This window comes from Micromys minutus (assembly GCF_963924665.1).
Source record: "Micromys minutus genome assembly, chromosome: 3".
NCBI classification, from domain to species: Eukaryota; Metazoa; Chordata; class Mammalia; order Rodentia; family Muridae; genus Micromys; species Micromys minutus.
Window position 1 is genome coordinate 40,958,931 of NC_137972.1, and position 21,324 is coordinate 40,980,254.

At 32.5% G+C, this 21,324-nt stretch overlaps 1 protein-coding gene across 2 annotated transcripts in view; it reads right to left on the minus strand.

The window, feature by feature from the left end:
• CNTN6 (contactin 6) overlaps positions 1 to 21,324 on the minus strand; it is a gene marked incomplete at both ends in the record, with an annotated part of 294,022 nt that overhangs the window by 43,586 nt on the left and 229,112 nt on the right. For both annotated transcript variants that reach the window (XM_080913827.1, XM_080913826.1), the window contains one exon: positions 11,261 to 11,388. In XM_080913827.1, coding sequence (XP_080769953.1) covers positions 11,261 to 11,388 — 128 coding nt within the window. The remainder of the gene's footprint in view (positions 1 to 11,260; positions 11,389 to 21,324) is intronic.

The following is a 21,324-nucleotide window of genomic DNA, read 5'->3' on the forward strand; positions in this document are numbered from 1 at the left end:
TATTCATAATAAAAGCTTTATTTATATTAGATCTATTCAGTTATACGCTAATCAGAGAATAGTCCTAAGAAAGAATTTGGTAATTGTTCCCACTCACATTCTAAGTCTTCTTTATAGCTTTCTTATCTGATATCTAACATTTTAAACATCATTTTTAGTAATTATGGTAATGTTGTTTTCTAGTAGTTTCTTTGAAAAAAATCACTAATATTTATTTTTGTGGACAGATGAGTTGGTTAATTAGATGTGTTTGTAGAGTCAAACAATCCTGATTTAAGTTTTTAGATCCTGAAATTAGAATAATTTTTAAGCATTAAAAATAACAACCACTTCTTTAAGATACCACACAGTAGGAAGTTTAGACCACTTATTCCCTATATACATTGCTCATTGGTTTGAATATTGACAAAGCTTCTTGAATAAGAGATGATCATAGTATGAAATATAATCATTATTTTTCATTTGATTGCTCTAGCTTTTAAATGGGTAACAGATATTTGAGTACTCCTCACCTGTTTTTTTTCTGTTAAGCACTAGATACATAATTTGTCAGAGGTAGGGAAGTAAACCAAAGAACTAAGTAATAATGTACATTTTATTGTCAAAATCATAGCAGTCCCAGGTAAAGTCATTGCATTAATATCTTCTACTACAATTGAGAGATTAACTTACCAAGGAAAAATTGCTTGAACACAGAAGCTCATGGTAAGGACAGATTCCAGGCAATGCTCATGAGAGTACTACACTCTGTATGCTGCAAAGGATCTTTATAGAGAAGCCTGTTTGGAAGCTGCACTGAATCTATTTTGCTAGAAAGTCTTGGATGACCCAAATAGGAAGACTTAAGTGAATGTGGAAACAAGAAGTCTCCACACCATCACAAACAGGAGAGAGACAGACCCCAATAAGCCATGGAAGTGGTAGGTCCCACTGTAACATAAAATGGGAGCTAGGTTCAAAAGATAAAGAAAGTTGTATTTAAAATAATAAATGTCATTTTCCTTTAAATATCTTACTTTTTATAAAATTTAATAATGTAATACTGACACATCAGTGGTATGATCAATTCATGTATTCTAACACATGAATTGGGTATCATAATTTAATATAAAGTACAATCTAAATGCTTGAACTTATATCTTGATTATTATATTTTTCTTACTTGTTTCTCTGAAGACTCATCAGATTGCTAGAATTATATTTTTAGCAGTTTATTTTCAACTGAGGTAATTACTTGTGCTACATTACTGCTCTTTGCAAGTGCATGATGAACAGTTTTTCTATGGATAAGTGTTTTATTTTCTGAAGAACCTTTCAGGCCAATGTAACATTTTTAGAGCTACTAACTGCAGTTTCCGACTGCAAAATTACTGTGAACTTCTGATAAATTACTTTGAAATGTAAATTTTTGAACATTTAAAGCTGTTAATAAACATCCAACAATTTTATTCTAAATTAATTTCAACTCTTGTCACTGTAAAAATCAATTTTATGTAAGTTTTCATTTAAGTTTTCAGGTGAATGGATATGAAAGAACTTTGGTGTTCATTCTGATATGGAGTTTCACCTATGCACATGGTGTAGGAAGCTAATACAGCTTTATGATTTGTGCATTAGTTCAAAATATCACTTATTCATTCCATTTTGTTTTTTCAATTACAAGATAAAACTCATTAATAATTGGTTATCCTGAAGCTTTATATAAAAAGTGTGCTTTTTCCCTTGAATCAAATAATCTTCAAATTAAATTTTTATTTCTAGCCCCATGGATATTAGCTTTGCCATATAGCTGTAGTGCTCATGACTCATAGATATTTAAAACTCTTTGAAGAATTTACGCAACTGTGTGATATGCTTTATTGCACTGTCCAAACGTATTAATATGCTTTATTTGTAATTATTTGCTGGAAAATTTTTTTGTCTTTATAATACCAGCTCCTACTCGGGTATTGAGACGGCAGGATTAACATTATTAAAAGCACAGCAACAGATGGGCAATCTGGCCTGCAGGCAGGCAGTACTGGCTCCCAGCATCCTTCGTCCTGAAGCCTTTGTTACTGTTCATGGCTGTTTTCTGCTGCTCCCTCCATTATCACATGCAACCACATGGATGTGGATCCTAATGTTCCTACCTGCTAATTTGGTTATCAGGCTCTGCTGATAGTCATTAGGTATGAAAATGCATACCTGATCAATAGGCTACCTTCTCACATGCTTATTACAGTCCTGAGGTCCTGCAATGGAGCATCACCGTGCACACATACCTGCGCATGCTCCACCACACTACTGGACATCACTTAGAGAACAAGTGTTGTGACGGGCACATGAAGAACTTCAAAACAACCGGGGAATGTGAAAGTAAGTATGGGCATGTTTCAGCGGAAGAATGAGGCTGGGTAAAGTGTCTAAGGAGTAAGTCCTGAATATCATGCAAATAGGTCTACTCTTACATATGAGTAAGATAAAGAAGATAATAGAGTTGTGGGGACAAGAATGAAACAAGAAAGATGGAGAAAGAGAACAACATGCTAAAGGGAAAAATTGATCTTGATAGGAATATGATGTTTAAGCATTTATTAACTAGCAGGATGACTAGTTAATAATGATATATCACATAATCAAGTTTGCTCAGTAGAATTGCATGATTTCAGTTTAAAAAGCAAGAAGCATGTTACATGACTAGTGTGTTAATTAGCTTAATTAACCACACAAGAATAAAAAATGTATCAAAACCTCACACTGTGCTCTATAAATATATGCAACATTAATTTATTAAAATTTTTAAAGAAGTGTGTAATTTTCTTGAAAACTGAAGAAATATTTGAAGTATGGAGTGAAATTGGGGTCCAGTGAAACATTTGTTTCTTGAATATGAAAGGGGAGGTGATTATAATTAGGTTATTGGGCATATTGTCAACTTGAGTGGATGTGGAATCACTTGAAAAGCACACTTTTGACTGACCATGTATTTGAGAGTATTTCTAAACAATTTAAGTGAAGGAAACACAACTCATCCTGAAAACTGGTGCTCCTATACCACAGGGTAAGGTCCAAGACTATATCAAATAGGGAAAATGACATCAGGCAAACAGCAGTATTTGTTTCCTTCCCCCTGGATTTCTGACTAATGATACAAGTGGTCACCTACCTTGGACTTCTGTCGCCATGCCTTCCCCTCCCATAGACTGTATCTTCTCAAACTATGAGCACACACACACAGAGACACACAAAGACACACACAGACACACTAAGATACACACAGACACACAGACATGCACACACAAAATTTTTTCATTAGGCTGACAAAATACAGTATTATGTCACCGCAAAGAGAGTAGTAACTCATGTATGTAGGGAGGAATAACTGTATAGATGGACTCATTATCCAAGAAAATTGAAAACTTGATGCTCTGTTACCCAAGCATAATGTCTCTTGTTGATATCCACCTATGTAAACAAAGCAATGCTTAATTTTCAGGTTCCCTACTCCAAACTGTGTGAACCAAACTAATGGTATGTACGTGACTTTTAAACACCCATGAATCCCTGATTATTTTTTTACAGAAATCACTCTGCTGCCTAAACACCCCACACATATAAACAAACAACCAAACTAAAAACTCAATATATACATGTTAGAATGTCAAGATTACACTAGCAGAGAATAGGAGCAGAACTTGAGTTACACAAATAGGCACAGTCTTTCAGAATACTTGCAAGGAAAAGTACACCTTGGTTTTAATCTATTAATTCCATTATTTGCATATTCTTGAAAGTGATAACAAAGTCAAGCCTCTGCGTGAGTTATTCAAATCACTCCTATCAAAGCAGATAAAATGCACATGTTTTCATATTTTCTGGTTCTTTGTTAATTGTGGGTATATTCTAATATAGAATTTATGTCACTTAACGTTCATTAATGCTGAAAGACTACTTGAAATTTATTAATAAGTGAAGCCTTGAGTCCAGAATTTAATGAGGGTAAGTGGACTGTGGTAGACTATCACTTATGAAACTTTTACATTCATTAAACATCTTTCTATTGAAGCCAAAATGATAAAATAATACATTTTACATTATATTATTTCTTCTGAATATACCACTTATGTTCTTATGATGTATAGGACAGTGATTCTAAAATTACACTGGAATTTATTGTCATATATGCTCAAAATACACATTTCTCAATTCCCACATAAAATACTGATTGAGTGGATTTCAAGGAAGGTCCCTGACTGTGAACTTTTCATAAGCTTCTCTAGTGGATTAGTCCAGTTATCTCAAATCTAAGGTTGGTAGAAATAATTATAAAATGTTAAAATGACATTTCTAATTTAGTGAAAATGTGACACTGTATTAAAGATAGCATCAGAAGTTGTCCATTACTGTGGGTCCAGGGAGAACGTTTACTATACATTAAATATTACTAGTCAAAAAAAATTTCATATGTAGACATGGTCATCCAATATGATGAGAATGTAATCCTGTGAGATGAACAAATACTTTTGATAGTTTTAGTCATGTATACACTGTCATAATTGTCAGTTATGTTTCTTAATTGATCTTCGGCTGTGAACTTGCTAGTAGGCAGGGAAACTAATTACATAAAATCTGTCAGAAACATGAAATGTCCCTTTCTTAAAGACAATGAATTGATCCACTGTATCAATTGTCTAGAATGCTATTAACATGTCATTATCTCAAAGAACATTTTAGAAAGTAAAGCAAGGTAATCAAATATTTAAGTGGTACCAATGGCCATAATGAATCTAATAATTTAATCATAGTTATACCAGTGACATGGTTGAAAGCTTCATTTGTGAGTGATAATGTTTCCGAAGTTACTGCTTGAAGTTATCAACTCCACCCCAACATCCACAACATACAAAGATACACTATCAGCCTGTTCTCTATACAAACATGGGACTTTGCCTTCAAATATCTATTAAAAGACAGGAGGTCTTGCTAAGAAGCCAACATAAATTATGATGCTGTATAAATAACACTTCAAATAGGTGATATAATTCTATAGCTTTTTTACTTACAGGATAACTTGTGAACACTGGAAACATTAAAATATTATTTGGAACTATGGTCACTTTCCTAACTTTGAGAATATTTCTGATTTCTAATATGCTATCCCTTTTTATTTCTCAAAAATATTTTACCTCCATGCTTCTACTGGAATTGTTTTCCTTCTAAGGATAACATTATTAACATCATGGTAACCCAGCTTGTAAGTAAATACATATTTTTCTCCAAAGAAAATTGATGAATGACCAAGAGGTATCTAAAAAGAAACTTAACACCCTTTACCATCAAAGAAATGCAAATCAAGTCACACCTTTTGGAAGTGCTATTAACAAAAAGACAAGAGACAAGTGTTGCTAAGACTGAGAAGCAAAATAACACATGCTTGCTCCATGATATTGTTAATTCAGTCATTAGAGAAAAACAAATAACAATATGGAGGTTCCATTAAAATCTTTGCAAGAGAATTTTCATATTTTTTGCTGTTTTTTTTTTTCTTAATTTTCTCTTTACTGCAGCAAGGTTCTCAATAGCCAATTTATAAAAGTATAGTGTATATCTATTATTCATTGAAAGGATAAAGAAAATGTAGACTATCGCAATTGTGTGCTCATGGAATAACAGAATATTAATTAGCCAGTAGATCAGAGGCATTTCCAGTTCTGACAAAATAGATCTTAGAGAATGACATGTAAAATAAGACTTAATAGGTGGTGAGAACGATTTTCAGAAAAAGTATTGTATGAACTAATTTGTACAAATTTGTACATGGATTCTCTAAGAATGCCACAAACATAAATACTTGCATGCAACAGTGGATGCCTAGGAGAAGATACTGGGGGAAGTGCAGGTATGCTGGCCAGCCCCACAGGAGTTAGTGATGATGAGTAACAAGAGTGCTAATGTCCTATAGAGTGACAGCATTATCCATCCTGCACTGTGTACAGGAGCACACAGATTCACAAGGAATGAAGAAACTAAGATGAAAGTGGGACTTAGCTATTATCATATCCACAGAACACAAGCAAACAAGGGCAGGAAAACACAGAAAACTAAAAGCTATAGCTACCTAACAATGCTTAGAGCAGAACAAAAATAGGAATTAGTACAAGGTTGTCTTTATTGTTCCCGATTCAAGGTAATTGGAAGTGTAAGAAAGTTAAGCTTTATTTAAAATGTTCGTACTACTCATATATACAAACCATAAATCTGAAATGTTAGTTATTTTGGGGCATGCTAAAGCTATGTACTAAGATATGTTCATACACAGGTTGGATATTAATTTCAAAGCACAGAATAATTGTGATTATCATGGCTAATATATACAAGTTTGCCAAAGGCACCATTAGGCATTAACTTGTATGTTAATATTTAAATAATATAGAGTTAAATAATAAATAATCCTATAGTGAATAAACAAACAAACAAACAAAAATACAATTAAGTCAGGGGCATCATTGATTCATATACATATCAGTCAATTACAGTAAAGTTATATAAAATGTTTTCATAGAAAGTAAGAATGTCACCTTAAATATAGACCTGTATATAATTGAATAATCAAAAAAGAAACTGTGATTTACCTATCAGACTGCACTGAAAGTTCTAGACTTCAAATTAGATATCCCAGCTATTCAATTTCAAAGCTCTTACTGTTTAATGAGCTATTACTGTACTTGTTTATCAAAATTAAATTTCTAATAACAATCTAATATTACTTGGGCAGATTTTTATCTGACAGTTACAGTTCTATAGAAGCTAAGAAATAGTATATGTTTTTGTTTGTTTTTACAAGTGCACTTGAAAATTTGTAATCATCAAGTATTTGAAAACCAAGAATCTACTCCAAAATTAATTGTGGTATTGAAGGAAAAATGAGATAATTACTTGACCAGTGTTAATATTTAATACATAATTCATCCATAATTAAAAGTTTCAATAAAACCAATGAATAATTTCTCTATCAGCATTTTACAGTTCAAAAATATCTAAACAAAAATACATCAAAGCCTTCTCTGAAGGAGAAATATAGAGTGTAAGATGAAAGTTGTGAGGGAGATTGTCATTCTCACACAAACTTTTCCGCTATTCTCTCAACCTGTACCATATGACAAACATGTTCCAGTGTCTTGCCAATTCTCTGAGATTGCATATTTGGTTCACCTAGACAGGTGGGGCTTTATGATAAAGCTGGGCTTTTTGATAAAGTTATGCTAACAATCTCAAAGACTATACATTGCTGCTTAAATTTGCAAAGCCTCCGATTACCTGTCTTAGGTGTGGATTCCTTTCAGTAATGCTGACCAATGTTAGGGAGTGCTCGCATTCTGCATGAGTAAAAGCACTGGGCATTCTGTATGTGGGTATAATAAAGACTTCTATCACAAAGAATAAACAACTAAATGAGTGGCAATAAACTTAATTTGCACATTAGATATGCTTTTCCAAGTTCTGACATTTCAGTTGAAAATAATGCTGAAGCAATGAGGCCTATAATTGAACATCCAAAACTTCTCCAGTGGGGAAACAAAAACAAATGTTGCCTGCAAACAAGATCATTTTACAGCCTGCTGTTACTCTGCTTTTTAATAATTTTCTAAATGCCAGATCAAATATTTCATGCTTTTTATGATATTAATATACCCCTTTGTGTATGTATAGAATGTAATATTATTCATTCAAGTCCTTAAAAATAAAAACACTTAAAACTATTTTTTCCTTTGATTCCCTCTTTTGTGCCTGTGGAACATGTCCTCAGATCACACTGGGCATCTTGTAAGGATCTGGCAAGGCAGCTGCTAATTGCATTCACAGTGTCTGAATGGAAAATTGCCTCATCCTGCTGCATTAGTGAAACAGAAATTTCCAGGCACACAGTGAAGATAACTTCTGAATCCTCTTAACACAGATAAGCTGTATCGGCTAAAACTAAGCTGAAAAATATCTCCCTCTTGTAACGATTATCTTTTTACATGTTTTCTGACAGCAACATTTTCTGCATGACTGAAGCTGATAAGTAAATTTAAAGGGCTATGACTGTTTTATCAGCTTTTTTGAAACTTCGAATTTGTTACCAAACACTCTGTTACTGATATGGTCACTAGTATGGGCTAATTTAGAAATAAGCCTATCTTTGACTTTGCAGTGACCATCAGATGAACATTAGGTATCAAACAACACACATACTCACACATTGTAAGCCATCTCAACAAGCAAACGGCTCTCTACTTAAAAAGCAAAAAAAAAAAAAAAAAAAAAAAAAAAAAAATGTTAGTTCAGAATATACTATTTTTCCAAGACTAAGGCTTCAGATTGCAGAATATAAAATGTAAAGCTTATATTCTTTAGGTCAATAACAATTTTCAAAAATATTTGTTAAAGTACTGTACATTTGTTTTGTTACATGTATGTGTTGTTTTATTTATGTAAAAATGGATGTAATTAAGTATCTGTACATTTATGTTGTAAAGAGCATTTGTCAATGGTAAAGAAAAAAAAGACCTCAAAATCCTTTAAATTAAGAAGCGTATATTTTCTGAAAATTAAAAATCTAACAAATTTGATTTCTATGATTATGCACAAATAAATACAAATAACCTAACAGCCACACATATTGATGTCAGCCATGTTAACATGGGCATGTTTTTTTCAAGTCAGTCATCCAACTGTGCTGTCATAAATACCTGGACAGTAGATTTTCTTCCCAAAATTCTCTAATTTTCTGTAGATCCCTATTTTCTTCGTATGGAAGTCCTATCTATTAGAAATCAGTAACAACCCAAAGACTGGAAAAGTGAAAGTATTTTCTTTTTTTTCTTGAACAGCTTTATTTTAAAAAACAAAGATAAATGAACAATTTTAAGCATTTTTGCATAAAAGTATATGAATACATTTTAGCCAGTGCTTGGCATTTTTTTTTTCATCAAAGGTTTGATAGTGTGCATTAAGGTCTTACTAGTTACAATGAACATAAAGTACATGTAAAAAAGGAATTAATCAAAGTTTTCTTGGTGTGTAAGGATTGAGCAAAACGTCAAAATACTTTTGCTTAAGCATGTCTTTCTTTTGGAAATAAAGTATTTGTAGAGCATGGTGGGCTGTTAGATATGTCCTAAAATATAGATGATCATATTTCCTTTGCAAGAAACTAGTATCAACCCTGCAGAACACAGAAGCAAAACTATTTCACTCAAATGTATCACGGTGATCACCAAACCAAATCACATTCCAGATATTTGTAAGTGAGCCACCTTTCATTGTATTATGTTGATTATTACTGTGCAGTGACTATCATAAAGTTTCAAAGGTCTTTATAAAAGCCTTTTGTTCAGTTCAATCTACCTAATAGCATTTCTTTCCTTACACATAGGAATGAAGGGATGAAAGATTTTTAGTAACAAAATATGAGACCAGATATGCTGTTTTGGAGTGTTGACAAATTTAATTCCTCAATATTCTACATAAATTTATTCTCACAGAAAACATTATTTCTACTGACATATCTTTCCTACTACTTATTTGTACCAATGTGTTTTACTAATGCTCTAACACCCAACTACAATGAAAATATATTTTCTACATTGTCGTAATTGAAAATGCAATGAAACTCAAATATTTTTCTTCCAGCACTAATATAAAGCAGATTTTAAATATAAAGTACCTTTCCGAATAAAAACATTGAAAATTTTTTTTCTGCAATAATCATGTTATTCAAGGAAACTATGGTGTATGTCTTGATACAGTAAGTCCATCTCTGTCTTAGAAACTGATGACAATATAATCTAAAGGTAACATCTTTTTATTTTTGCAAAATGTTCCACCCTGGTGGGATTTTTGACACATCAATTCGTATCACTTACATTTTTTCAGAGCGTCTCAGACAATTGTTGGCATTATATAGCACATGTGAGACAAGTTGGCAGAAATAACATTACAAGGATAAAGATGAGATTTTTTTTAATTCTGTGATTTATTTTAAATGATATTAAGTTAGTTATTAATTGGTTTTGTAAAATATATTTATTTTGTAAACAGAAAATATGGGAAAACAAGATTTCAGAATCAAATCATTTGGGCCTAATTATCTGCACAAAGAGCTTTAGTTGAACAGTCATTTTTATCATCCAGGAGGCAAAAAAATGATGGCAGTGACATGACTTCTCATAAATATATTATGGTTTGTGCTGACATTAAATGAATAACTAGCAAAAGTGGAGAATAAGCAATACTGATACTAATTATGTCCCTTGGTGATAAATACAGGTATATTAGAGTTGATGTTAGCTTAAACGACTTAACAGTGGAATATGTAATTTTATCATCCCAAATTATATGGGCTTCTCTATTGCTAGGAAAGAAATATTGGAAGGCTTCTTTGGATAATGTAATTTTAGTTTTTTTTTTCTCTCTTAAAAAGATCTACTCACTAACATGGATTCACAATACTGTCTTTTTTAGTTATATACCAAGTGTTGTTTAAACAAAACCAATAGGTTATAAATTGGTTTGAATCACACATATAGTGTTGCGGTTTTAAGGAAAATGGTCCCTATAAGTTTACATGTTTACAACATAGTCATTACATGGCAAAACTCTTAAGGAAGAATTAGGAGATATGTCCATGTAGGAGTTTTGTCACTGGTGATGGTTTTGAGGTGTCAAAACTTGACATATTCTCAATGTGCTCTCTGAAATGTGAATTTAAAGTTTCAGCTCCTATCTCACACTATGCCTAAATGTCTATTGTCATGTTTCATGAAAGGGATGTGTTCTTAGTTCCCTAAAAATAAGAAAACATTTTCTTCAAGTATTTTCAAATACTTCAAATACTTGCAACACGTTACTGGTGTTTTATCACATCAATAGAAAAAAATAACGAATATACAGGGAAAATGTTCATACAAAACAAAGGCACCTGAGAGGCATGTAACCAAAAAATAAGCTACCTGGGAAGTTTACCAAAATGTCCAGGGCTCCAAACACTAAGGCATATGAGGAATTTTTAATATTGCACAGCAGGTTTTAACTCTGACCTTGGTTAACTGCCAAAGTATTCACACTTACCATAGTACTGAGTTCCTAAACAGGACAACAGTTAATGAATTACAGTAGCAGAACTTTTAAATAAATGTGGAATTAAATATTCCGCACAGACAATATGTTACTCAAAGTCAAAATATGCCTAGGTGATGGTAATATCCAAAAGGACCTCCTGAGGACAACAGATTACCTTTTACGATGAGACTGCCACTGCTTTTCCCATTGCCAAATTGATTTGTGGCTACACAGGTATAAGATCCAGCATCTGATCTGGTCACATTGTATATCTTAAGGCTGCCATCATCTAAGAAAATAACTCTAGAATGAAAATATATAATGAAAGGCTATTTTATATGAACAAATCATAAATACTTACAAATAATATTTAAACCATGAATATATGATAGTATTTATTCACTATTATCATGCTTTTAATTAGAAACTATTGTAAATCTAAACATTCGAGCAAAAGGCATAAGATTTTGTGTAGATGCAGATTAATTATTATATCACTTGGATGATTACTGCTTATTTCAGTGTATCTTAAAATTAAATGACTGAATCTTTGGTATTCGAATTCTTGATCAGTAGATGAATAAAAAATGTAAGTATTCATACTATAATTGGAATAGTGAACTCTCTTTCAAATATTGAACTTAGATTTGGAAAAATGGAGGGCAATGGCATCTTAATTAGTTCATTGATAAAACAAGTCTTACACAGCCCTTTTAATGACTGAACAAGAGGTGAATCATGAACATATGTACCTCTGCGAGAAAGTTGGAGGAACCATCTCTATGGTTCTCTGTGCAAGAGCTTCACTTATTATGTAGTACATCAATACAAAAAGTCACAGAAGGAAATACAAGATCAATTATTTATATAGCATTTGGAATTAAATATTCTTACACCATATAGTACACAAAAGAGGAACAGCTAATATATTCCAGTCTTTCACAGAATGGTCTGCATTAATTTTTCTGACATGAAGAAATTGTCTAAGCAAACATCATAATTTTAATGTAAATAGAGAAAACCCAAGCACTTACCTCATCACAAAGTACTTTAATTAAAAGGACAAAAATGGGAACAACAAAAAAAAAAAAACATTTTCCAAAACTATGTTTCCATTGCTTTGGCATGCGATATTTCATAAACACTGTATTAAAACTACTAATTGATATTCAGAATTCTATTAAAGGTAGTGGCACCAAACTAATATTAAAGATCACAGTTAATGACAAAGGATGTGAGGTGAGCCTATTTGTATGCATGTTATAACTATTAAGAATAACAAAATGTTAGTCATGAAAGTGCAAACAGACCATTGTTTCTAATAAGTGTATAACACAAAATGGAGCTAATATAATTAGTTCCCCAATTTGAACCACAGTTAATATCAGCCAAATAGAATTTATATGAAACCATAATCCTGGGCTAACTACAGAGGAAAAATTTCAAATTTCTTTCAGAGAGCAGAGAAAGATTGAGAATGCTTGAGACCATGCAGTTTCTGTCAGAGATGAGCATTATATTTGAGATTTATGAAGAATCTCTTTCAATAAATCCTGATTCATCTTAAGAACTATGATACTATATCATTGACACAATCACAAAGTTATTCTGTTATACAAAATGCAGGCCTTTATTTCATGAGAAGTCATAATAGGCAATGCTTTGCATTCTCCAATTTTAGGAAAGAATATTAAATATTTTCCAAAGCCTAAAATAATTTCATACGGAAAACAAAATATTTTCTGTGATTACAAGCATCATGCTGCTGCTACCTTACAATTAGCAAATGCTCCTCAAACACAACAAGAATAAAAATTAAAATACTTCTAACCATAGCCAAGCTACAGTTAATAACTGATATTTATGGGTTAGGCAAAACTATGAACTCATAAAATATTTACATAATGATTTGGGCAATATTTGTAGAGAAACATGAATATCGATGTTTTAGTCTACTTGTCTTGGGATATTTGGACAGGTACATTAACAGAAGGGTTGTATGTGACACATGAGTGGAGGGTTTTTAAAGTTTTCTGCCTACACTACTACACATAGCCTTCCTTAGAATGTAAAGAACAAAGCGAAGACAATACTTTTATTTGAGTATGCAGGAAGAACATTGTGGTGTTAAAATTGAAATCTGAATGACTCGTCATCAAGAAAGGACAATTACAAGGAAGAATATAAAAGAATAATTATGTGAATGGCTATTACTTTACAGTTTAAGACTACATGATAGAACAGAGAATATGTAAGTTAATGTGAATAATGTGAACAACTTAGAATTATGGAAAGGTGTCCACAACTCAAAATAATTTTAAATAACAGCCAAGAGAGTGATAATGTTAAAACTGATTTTTATTCTTAGATTATTAATCTAATGTTTGATAGAGACCTATTTTAAAGCACCTTTTTTGCATTACAATACTGATTCAAGAAATAAAGACTCTTAAATACTGAGCACATTATTTTCCATAATATTACTTATTATTGTTCAAAATTTAAAGAAATTATAAGATATTAATTGTGAATGAGTCAGGATAGCACCTCCAAGAATTATGTAAAAAGTAATAACTCATTGACTTTTCATGACAAGTCAAGTTCAGAGCTCACAGTTGATGTCAACTCTGCCTTTAGGAGTCTAGAATATATGTAGAGAAAATACACAAGAAAGCAAAGTGACAAGTGAGTGACATACAGCCAAAATCCTCATCATATTTTTTCTTTAGATCATGAAACCCGTAACTTTTACAAAGTACTCATTCAATTTCAGTTTCTAAAACATAGTTGATTCAATTACTAACAGCAACATTAACTAGATTCATATTCATATGCATGCAACATTTTATTTGTATAGAATGAGCTTTCTTAGAGTGAGATAACCCAGTCACAAAAGAACAGACATAATATGCAGTCACTGATAGTGGGATGCTAACCCCAGAGGCTTGCACTCCCCCAGAAACAACTCACAGACTGTATGAAGTCCAAGAAATAAAGAAAACAAAAAATATACATATATTCACAAAACAAGAAGACTTTGACTATTCCCATGTTGCGTTTTGTTTTGCATGTACTTTACGCTTATTGCAACTAGTACGTTTTCAATGCATACTGTCAAGCCCTTGAAAAAAATCAAGTACTGACTAAAAAACATATTCACATGGTTTTATGTAAAATTTATTTTAATGTCTGAAAAAACAGTACTGACAAAAATGTATAATTTTAAGCAAAAAATGTTTAAAATCTTTACATTTACCTTTGTTTTGCAAAATAAAGTCGTTTAAAAAAAAGTAAATTTGGAAAAAAAAAGATTTTTCTTAATTTTAATTAATTTTCTTAATTTTCCTTAATATGTGTGTTTGCGCACGTGCGCGCCCACACGTGTGTGCCCAGTTTTCTAATTTCTTAGCTTTTCTTAACCAGCCAATCCACAACTCAGATATAATTTCTCAGAAGAGGTCCACCTTGGTATTGGAGCCAAGATCTCTGCTGAAACTGCAATCTGCTGTGTCAACTTTGCTGGTTTCCCTGAGGACACCAACATACTCTTGTCTCTTCCTCACTCTTGATGTGATTACAGGAAATTGTGCTATTACCCAAGTTTTCACATGTAGTCTGGGTATAGACCTCAAACAAAGTCCTTAGACTTGTACAACAAAAACTTTCATGAGCAATGTTTATCTCCTCAGTCACAGAGCTCCTCAAATTTTAACATGAGGCGTAATATGACATTCTTCCGTTAGGAAATAATTTTGAACATTGCTTTATTATCACTAGAGTTAACTGTGAAGGCCATACTGAGCTAAGGATTATTTTAGTTTTGTGTCATTATTCTTATTGTTAATGTAGTAAAAAGTATGGACTTTAGTCGTCAAATGGACTATGACTTAATTTAATATTTAGATGACTAGAGCTGGAGAACACCTCAAGTGGCCAGATCATTTTAGGTAGTAGAAGGACATTGATATTACTTGTGTCTCACTCATACAGATTGAATGACTTTAGTAAGATAAAGTTATCTCTAGATACATTTCAGTGGGGTTTTAAGGTTAATGCAATCACTCATGTCTCTAAGTATGCAGACACTTTCTTAACTCCATGAAGAACACAACAGTAAAAACAAGAGATCTATCCCAGTTCTATTTTAACATAGGTATCAATATGGTATATCCAAAGCTCTTAAGTAAACGATTAACACACAATGGGTGAACAGATTAGTAAGGGAAAAGTTAGAAGTTAGATTCACAAATGCACTGATCACATTCATGGCAATTAACATAGCTACCACTGTAAAATTTATCATTCTTTATGATAAATAGATTCAAGTTTATCTCTTCTAATCAATTTGAGATACATAATACATTAGTGTTGATTTTATTCACCTTCAATATTATGTTAGAAAACAACAGACTCTACCTGTCAAACAGCAATGCTATCCTCACCGAGTGACTTCTGACTTTTCTCCTCCCTTCTCTTTTCTCCTCTTCTATGTCATTACACTTCCACTCACAGTCTCTATGACTGCAAATTTTCATAATCCACTTATTAGTGAAATAATGCAGTATTTGGCTTTCCAAAGCTGATACTTAAAAATGTATGTGCCTGTGCGAATGTGTTTGAATGTGCCTGCATGCATGTGCATGTGTGAGTTCTCACGTGCATGTGTGCTTGCATGTGTGTGAACGATTTTCAAACATTAAGGCAGAAAATCCTAAGGCAAGTGGTGACGCAGGTGCACCTAGAAGAAAGGATACTGAAGTTGACAGGAGTGTCATGGCAGGATGATGATTCCAGCAAGGATTTACACTCCTTATTCTCCTCTCTAACATCATGGTATATGTTTTTAGCCATTTAAAATAAACTTCTTACAAATATTAGATTCATTGTATGCGAGCTATTCCTCTCATTCTTATTCAGTTCAATATTCACCTTATTATTTGGACTGTTGCATGTGCTGTGATTAAAACTACTGTATACAGACATCCTTCACTTGTGGCTGGTGCTCCCAATTTTAAAACTTTCTTAAATTTGATACAGTAGCTGCTTTCTGTCTAGACTTATTTATGATGATATGTTCCTCAACTAGCTTTTGTTTTGGTTTCACTAAATTTTGACACTTCATTTCTGTCTCTGCATTTTAGGAATATGCTCGTCCCCTTATATCATTATACCAAAGTTTCTATTTAATTTGGATAATCAACTCTTCACTTATTTAAGTAGAAACATTTAATACCATTTATTAAGTCTAAGTGCTCTTTTATTTGAATCAATTGTACATTATGATGATTATATTTGAAATGCTGTATAACCTGGTGACTTTAATGACTTTTACATGTATAGATGTAACAAGACAATCTGACTGACAAAAAGTGGAACACTTAGTAATTTTGTATCAAGTTATTCATTTCATTTCATAATTGGTGCCTAAGATAGAAATTAAGGGCAGCAAAACATGCTTGACAGGTAAATGTTACTGGGTACTTTTCTTTATGCTATGCAAAAGTTATATAACTCAGAGATTTATGAGGCTAATGTTAAAGTTAGATATTACCAAATAACCAAGCAGACAATGTTTCTACCTTCTGTCAAGGAGAACTCATATAAGCAAATAAACAAAAGCTGGAATGTCTCTCAGTCTGGTTCTCTATTCTTAGTCTTCTGGTTATTGTAAAGAATATAGTTGGAGGGTATAATAGCACATCAAATAAAGAATTAGGGATCTTTTATCTAAAACATGGACATCAAATTCTCAGAGCTGTGCAGTCTTTTTGTTTTATTTTCTTGATTCTGAGAACTAAATATGGCATCTATGCAAGGAAAGTTCTATTTTCTTTCCTTGGTATACAAAAACAAGTGTTTTTCCCTCAACAGACTGTCCAGAGACAAATGGCCAGTCAAATTGGATAACATTCACATTTATTGTATAAGTATAACTTATGATCATGGCAGAAATATCCAATGTAGTTACACAAAGACAAAAGACCTTTACGTACAGATTTTAATCAGGTTAAAATTGAAGGTTTTTTTATAGTCTATCAAAATGTAAGGACACAGAAGATTAGCAATAGCTAATTTTTTTAAAATAAAAGAAATTAGGACGTTGAGCAATTATAATTTTTTATTGCTGAAACTAGAGCAATATTGCTATTTTTATAGTGAGATTATTAACTAGAGTATTGCTTCTGGTCCTGTCTGAAGATAATACTGTAGACCATGAAATTTTAATTGACTGTCTAATTTTACTGATATCTGGAAAATGTAAAATAGATTGGAATGAAATGAGTTAGATGAGAGGCGGAAATCTCTGTATAAATTTTTACTCTTCACTATTCAGGCTCAAATTAAAATATCCCTCTGGAAACCATTTTACATCAAATATTGGTATTGCATCTCTGTGCCTTTCTATCTTATTACAGTTAAGGTATGGAGTAATACCTATGCAAAACACATTGCCAATTAATAACCTTCTTTTCGTAATTTATCACTTACTATGTTATAAAATCCATGGCCTATTGTTGACAAAAGTAAATAGTAAGGCACGCATGTGCAAATCAAATAGAGTTTTTTCCCCAGGCTTCATATCAATACACCCCAATGGTACTAAGGACAGGAGAACAGAGTGATTAGCAAGCACCTCTGGACAGGCTTAAATTTCTAATTTAATTAATTCATTAATTAAACAAGGACCCAGTTTATATTCTCACAGGATCATCCATACATTAAAAAGTGAATATAACTCAAAGAGAGATCTAGTTAAATTGCAATGCTGTCCCAAAGTTGCAACTGAATTGGGCATTGGCAAACTGATTGATGTAGGTTGCCTCCTGATTGGCACAGTATACTTGGTACTTAACAAGTATTCAAACACAAAGATAGGCATGCTACACAATTGAGGAACATTTATGAGTGAATATACACCTCTTCCATTGTTTTAAAAATTGGTGGAAAATATCCATATATATGTACATAAATAGACATACAAACAAACATAAATATACACACTCACAATCACAAACACACAATCTCCTATAATGTAAAGAGTCCTCTCAAAGGTTCAATAAGTGAAGTTTGTGTTCATAATTTATGAAAAGATTTTAAGCTTTTACTTTTAAAGTAGACCAGATGAAAGCCTATTTTTTTCAGAATAGCCAGATGAAATCTCCTCCCATTATATCCCACAATTTTGTTCTCTAATCTGTTCATCTAAACCTATTCATCTTTTAATCACCAATGTTTCAGAAGCATTTTAGTGAGTCATGGTCTCTAAAATCCTCTGCCTGTCATGGGTCTATATAGTATGATCTCAGGAGCCAAAGCAAGGTCAAGCAGATGAGTTCTAGTTTTTGTTTATCCTTTTGTATACAAAACCCAAGAGATTTTTCCTCTACAGACTATCCAGAGACAAATGGCCAGTATGAGATTAAAACAGTTTATTAATGTTAATTTTAATGTTCATCAATGTTGCTGTTTTTAAATACATGAAATACAGAGAGATTTTCAAAACATACTTAATCCTCCGCATTGATGGGTTATATATACATTTCCTAAGTATTCAACTCCAGATCAAAAATATTTTAAAAAAGCAGAATTTATTCAAAATAGTTACTGTAAATTGTCTATGTTTTCATAAATTCTTAAGCCTTGAAATTGTACTAGGAGTGATAATTGTAGTAAATGTGATTTGATAAACACAGAAACAGGTACCAGGACCATGCAAATATTATTGACTTTTTATGAGATAATTGAGCATTGTGCAATGTGTGTGCATAATGTCTATTTGGATGTGCTGTATAGTATGTGTGATACTTGTGTATAGTATTTACTTCACACTATATAGTTTATGTAGTATGTAATATATATATATGTATATATATTACAGTGTGAGTGTGCCTGTTTGTGTGTGTGTGTGTGTGTGTGTGTATGTCTGAATATCTTAAAAATACATAGTAGCTCAATTTCTAGAAATGAATTTTTAAAAGTGAAACATTAGCAGATACTTCAAAACTGTATTTTCTATGTGCATTTATCCTTATCACTAAAGGCCAACATTACTTATTTATTAATATAATTAATTGATTTAATATACTAATAATCCTGGAGAAACACTTTTCATGTGCCAGCATGGTGAGATCTCCAGGGAAGGCCCCAACCTCTCAGAGGAATTGGGAAGAGGGATGGAAGAAGAAAAACTGTGTGGGGTTCTGCTGGGAGGGGAAGCAGCATTTGAGATGTAAATAAATAAGTCATTAAATATTAGTCATAGTCATCCATAACATGGTTCTTTAATCAGTGGACCTGTATTTCACTTGGGTGATTATATTTTTGATGTATTTTAGGATGAACTTGTACTGGTGATTATTGCATCTCTACCTCACCTCCAGATTATATAATTACATCTTTTATTAGCCCTGATTTATTTGGGGATACAGATCAATCCAGGGCCTTGATGTATGGTAAACAAATATTTATTTAACCAACTGAGCTATCCCTCAACATGCTGAATGTTTTCTATGTTTGTAGATGGCAGCAGAAAATGTAAAAAAGAAGAAATCACTTAATCTCTATTGTGTGCTGTTTATATCGAGAAAGTAAAGAATATTACACAATCCACTACACAATATTTCTAGAAAATTTATTTTATTATTATTTTAAAGTTTGTGGGTACCCCTGTTTATGGGCATGTGGGTATTCCCATAAATCACACTGGAGTTAGAATTCCTATAATTAACCCTGTGTGTGAGTGTGTGTGTGTGTGTGTGTGTGTGTGTGTGTGTGTGAGAGAGAGAGAGAGAGAGAGAGAGAGAGAGAGAGAGAGAGAGAGAGAGAGTGTGTGTCTGTATGTGTGCTAGGAATAAACTCTGGTCTTTGAAAATATAATATGCACTTATAAATCTAAACTATGTGTACAGCACAAAAATCTTTTAAATTACTATAGTATAGATCATAAGTGGTGATGCCTTAAAATTTAAATGGATTACCAAAAATGTTGTGATGCTGTTTGTTGCATTTTTGTTGTTTTGATGTGTCTATCTGTCTTAGCTACAGACAAATTGTTTCCTTAGAGTCTGTGTATAGAGTAAATGTTCAGCATATATCACTAAGTTCACTGGATACTGCAGGACATGGAGAAGGAGGGAAGGGAAACCAAATGACAATCTATTAAAAGAAGCATAGTTAATAGAAGAGAACTAAATATACCTTTGTTCAAAGGGCAGTTTTTTTTCTATCTACAGTTCATTGAAGAGAGAAAAATAAAACAAAAATTGCAACAGCAAAAACATTCCCAAGTTTCTTTAAGTTATGGGGCAAAGCATGAATCTAGAGCCTTTTGCATGCTATGCTAGGACTATACAAAAGCTACTTTAGTATTCTCTCTCTTTTTTCCAATATTTTTTAATCAAAAAATTGAGACAGAGTCTCACTTAGGTGTCAAGTTTATCATTTGGCTACATAGTATACCTCAAGCTGGCCCTAAGCGCATTGGGCAATTCAGGCCAACTCTGAATACAACTTTCTCTTGCCTCAGTCTCTCAGCCAGCATTATAAGACTGTGTGGACAGGTTCATTTACTTTCTGTAATTTCTTTCCTAACAGAGAAGAAAAGTCATACTATGTACAGATTTAAAAAAATGAGCTATACTTCTTTTCAAGTGAATACTCAAAAACTGATTCAGTATTTTTATAGACACAATACACATTTTTTAGTTTGAAAAGCATTAATGATAAGTGATACATAGAGGTAAAAAATGTATAAAATTGATGGGGCTGTGCTAAAAACATGAATTGATATTACTTATTGCCTCTTGGCACTTGGCCTCTAAAATTTGGTGATGCCAGAATACAAATTCCTAGGAACTGAGACTGTGCTTTCATAATGTTGGCACTGGAAGGGATACTCACCAGTGGAATTTCTCATTCTGTATCCCTCTTTGCTCCATTCTGACTGTACTCCTTGGAGACTACATAGCTAAGCTTGTAAAAGCGGCAGAGATGAGACAATAAACATGGAGGTGACTTAGGTCTTTTGACTATAAGCTTGTTACAACTCTACAAATGGTTCAGATATGTTCTTCATTTCCACATCTATGTCAACATGTTATTAAAATTGTACTGTAGGTTTTTATAGAATTCACATCCATGCCTGGCAGGACATCTCAGTGAGTAGCGCGCTTGCCATGAGAGCATAATCAAAAGAACTGGGCATAATTCACCTCTTATTATAGTGCCCACACTAGGGGT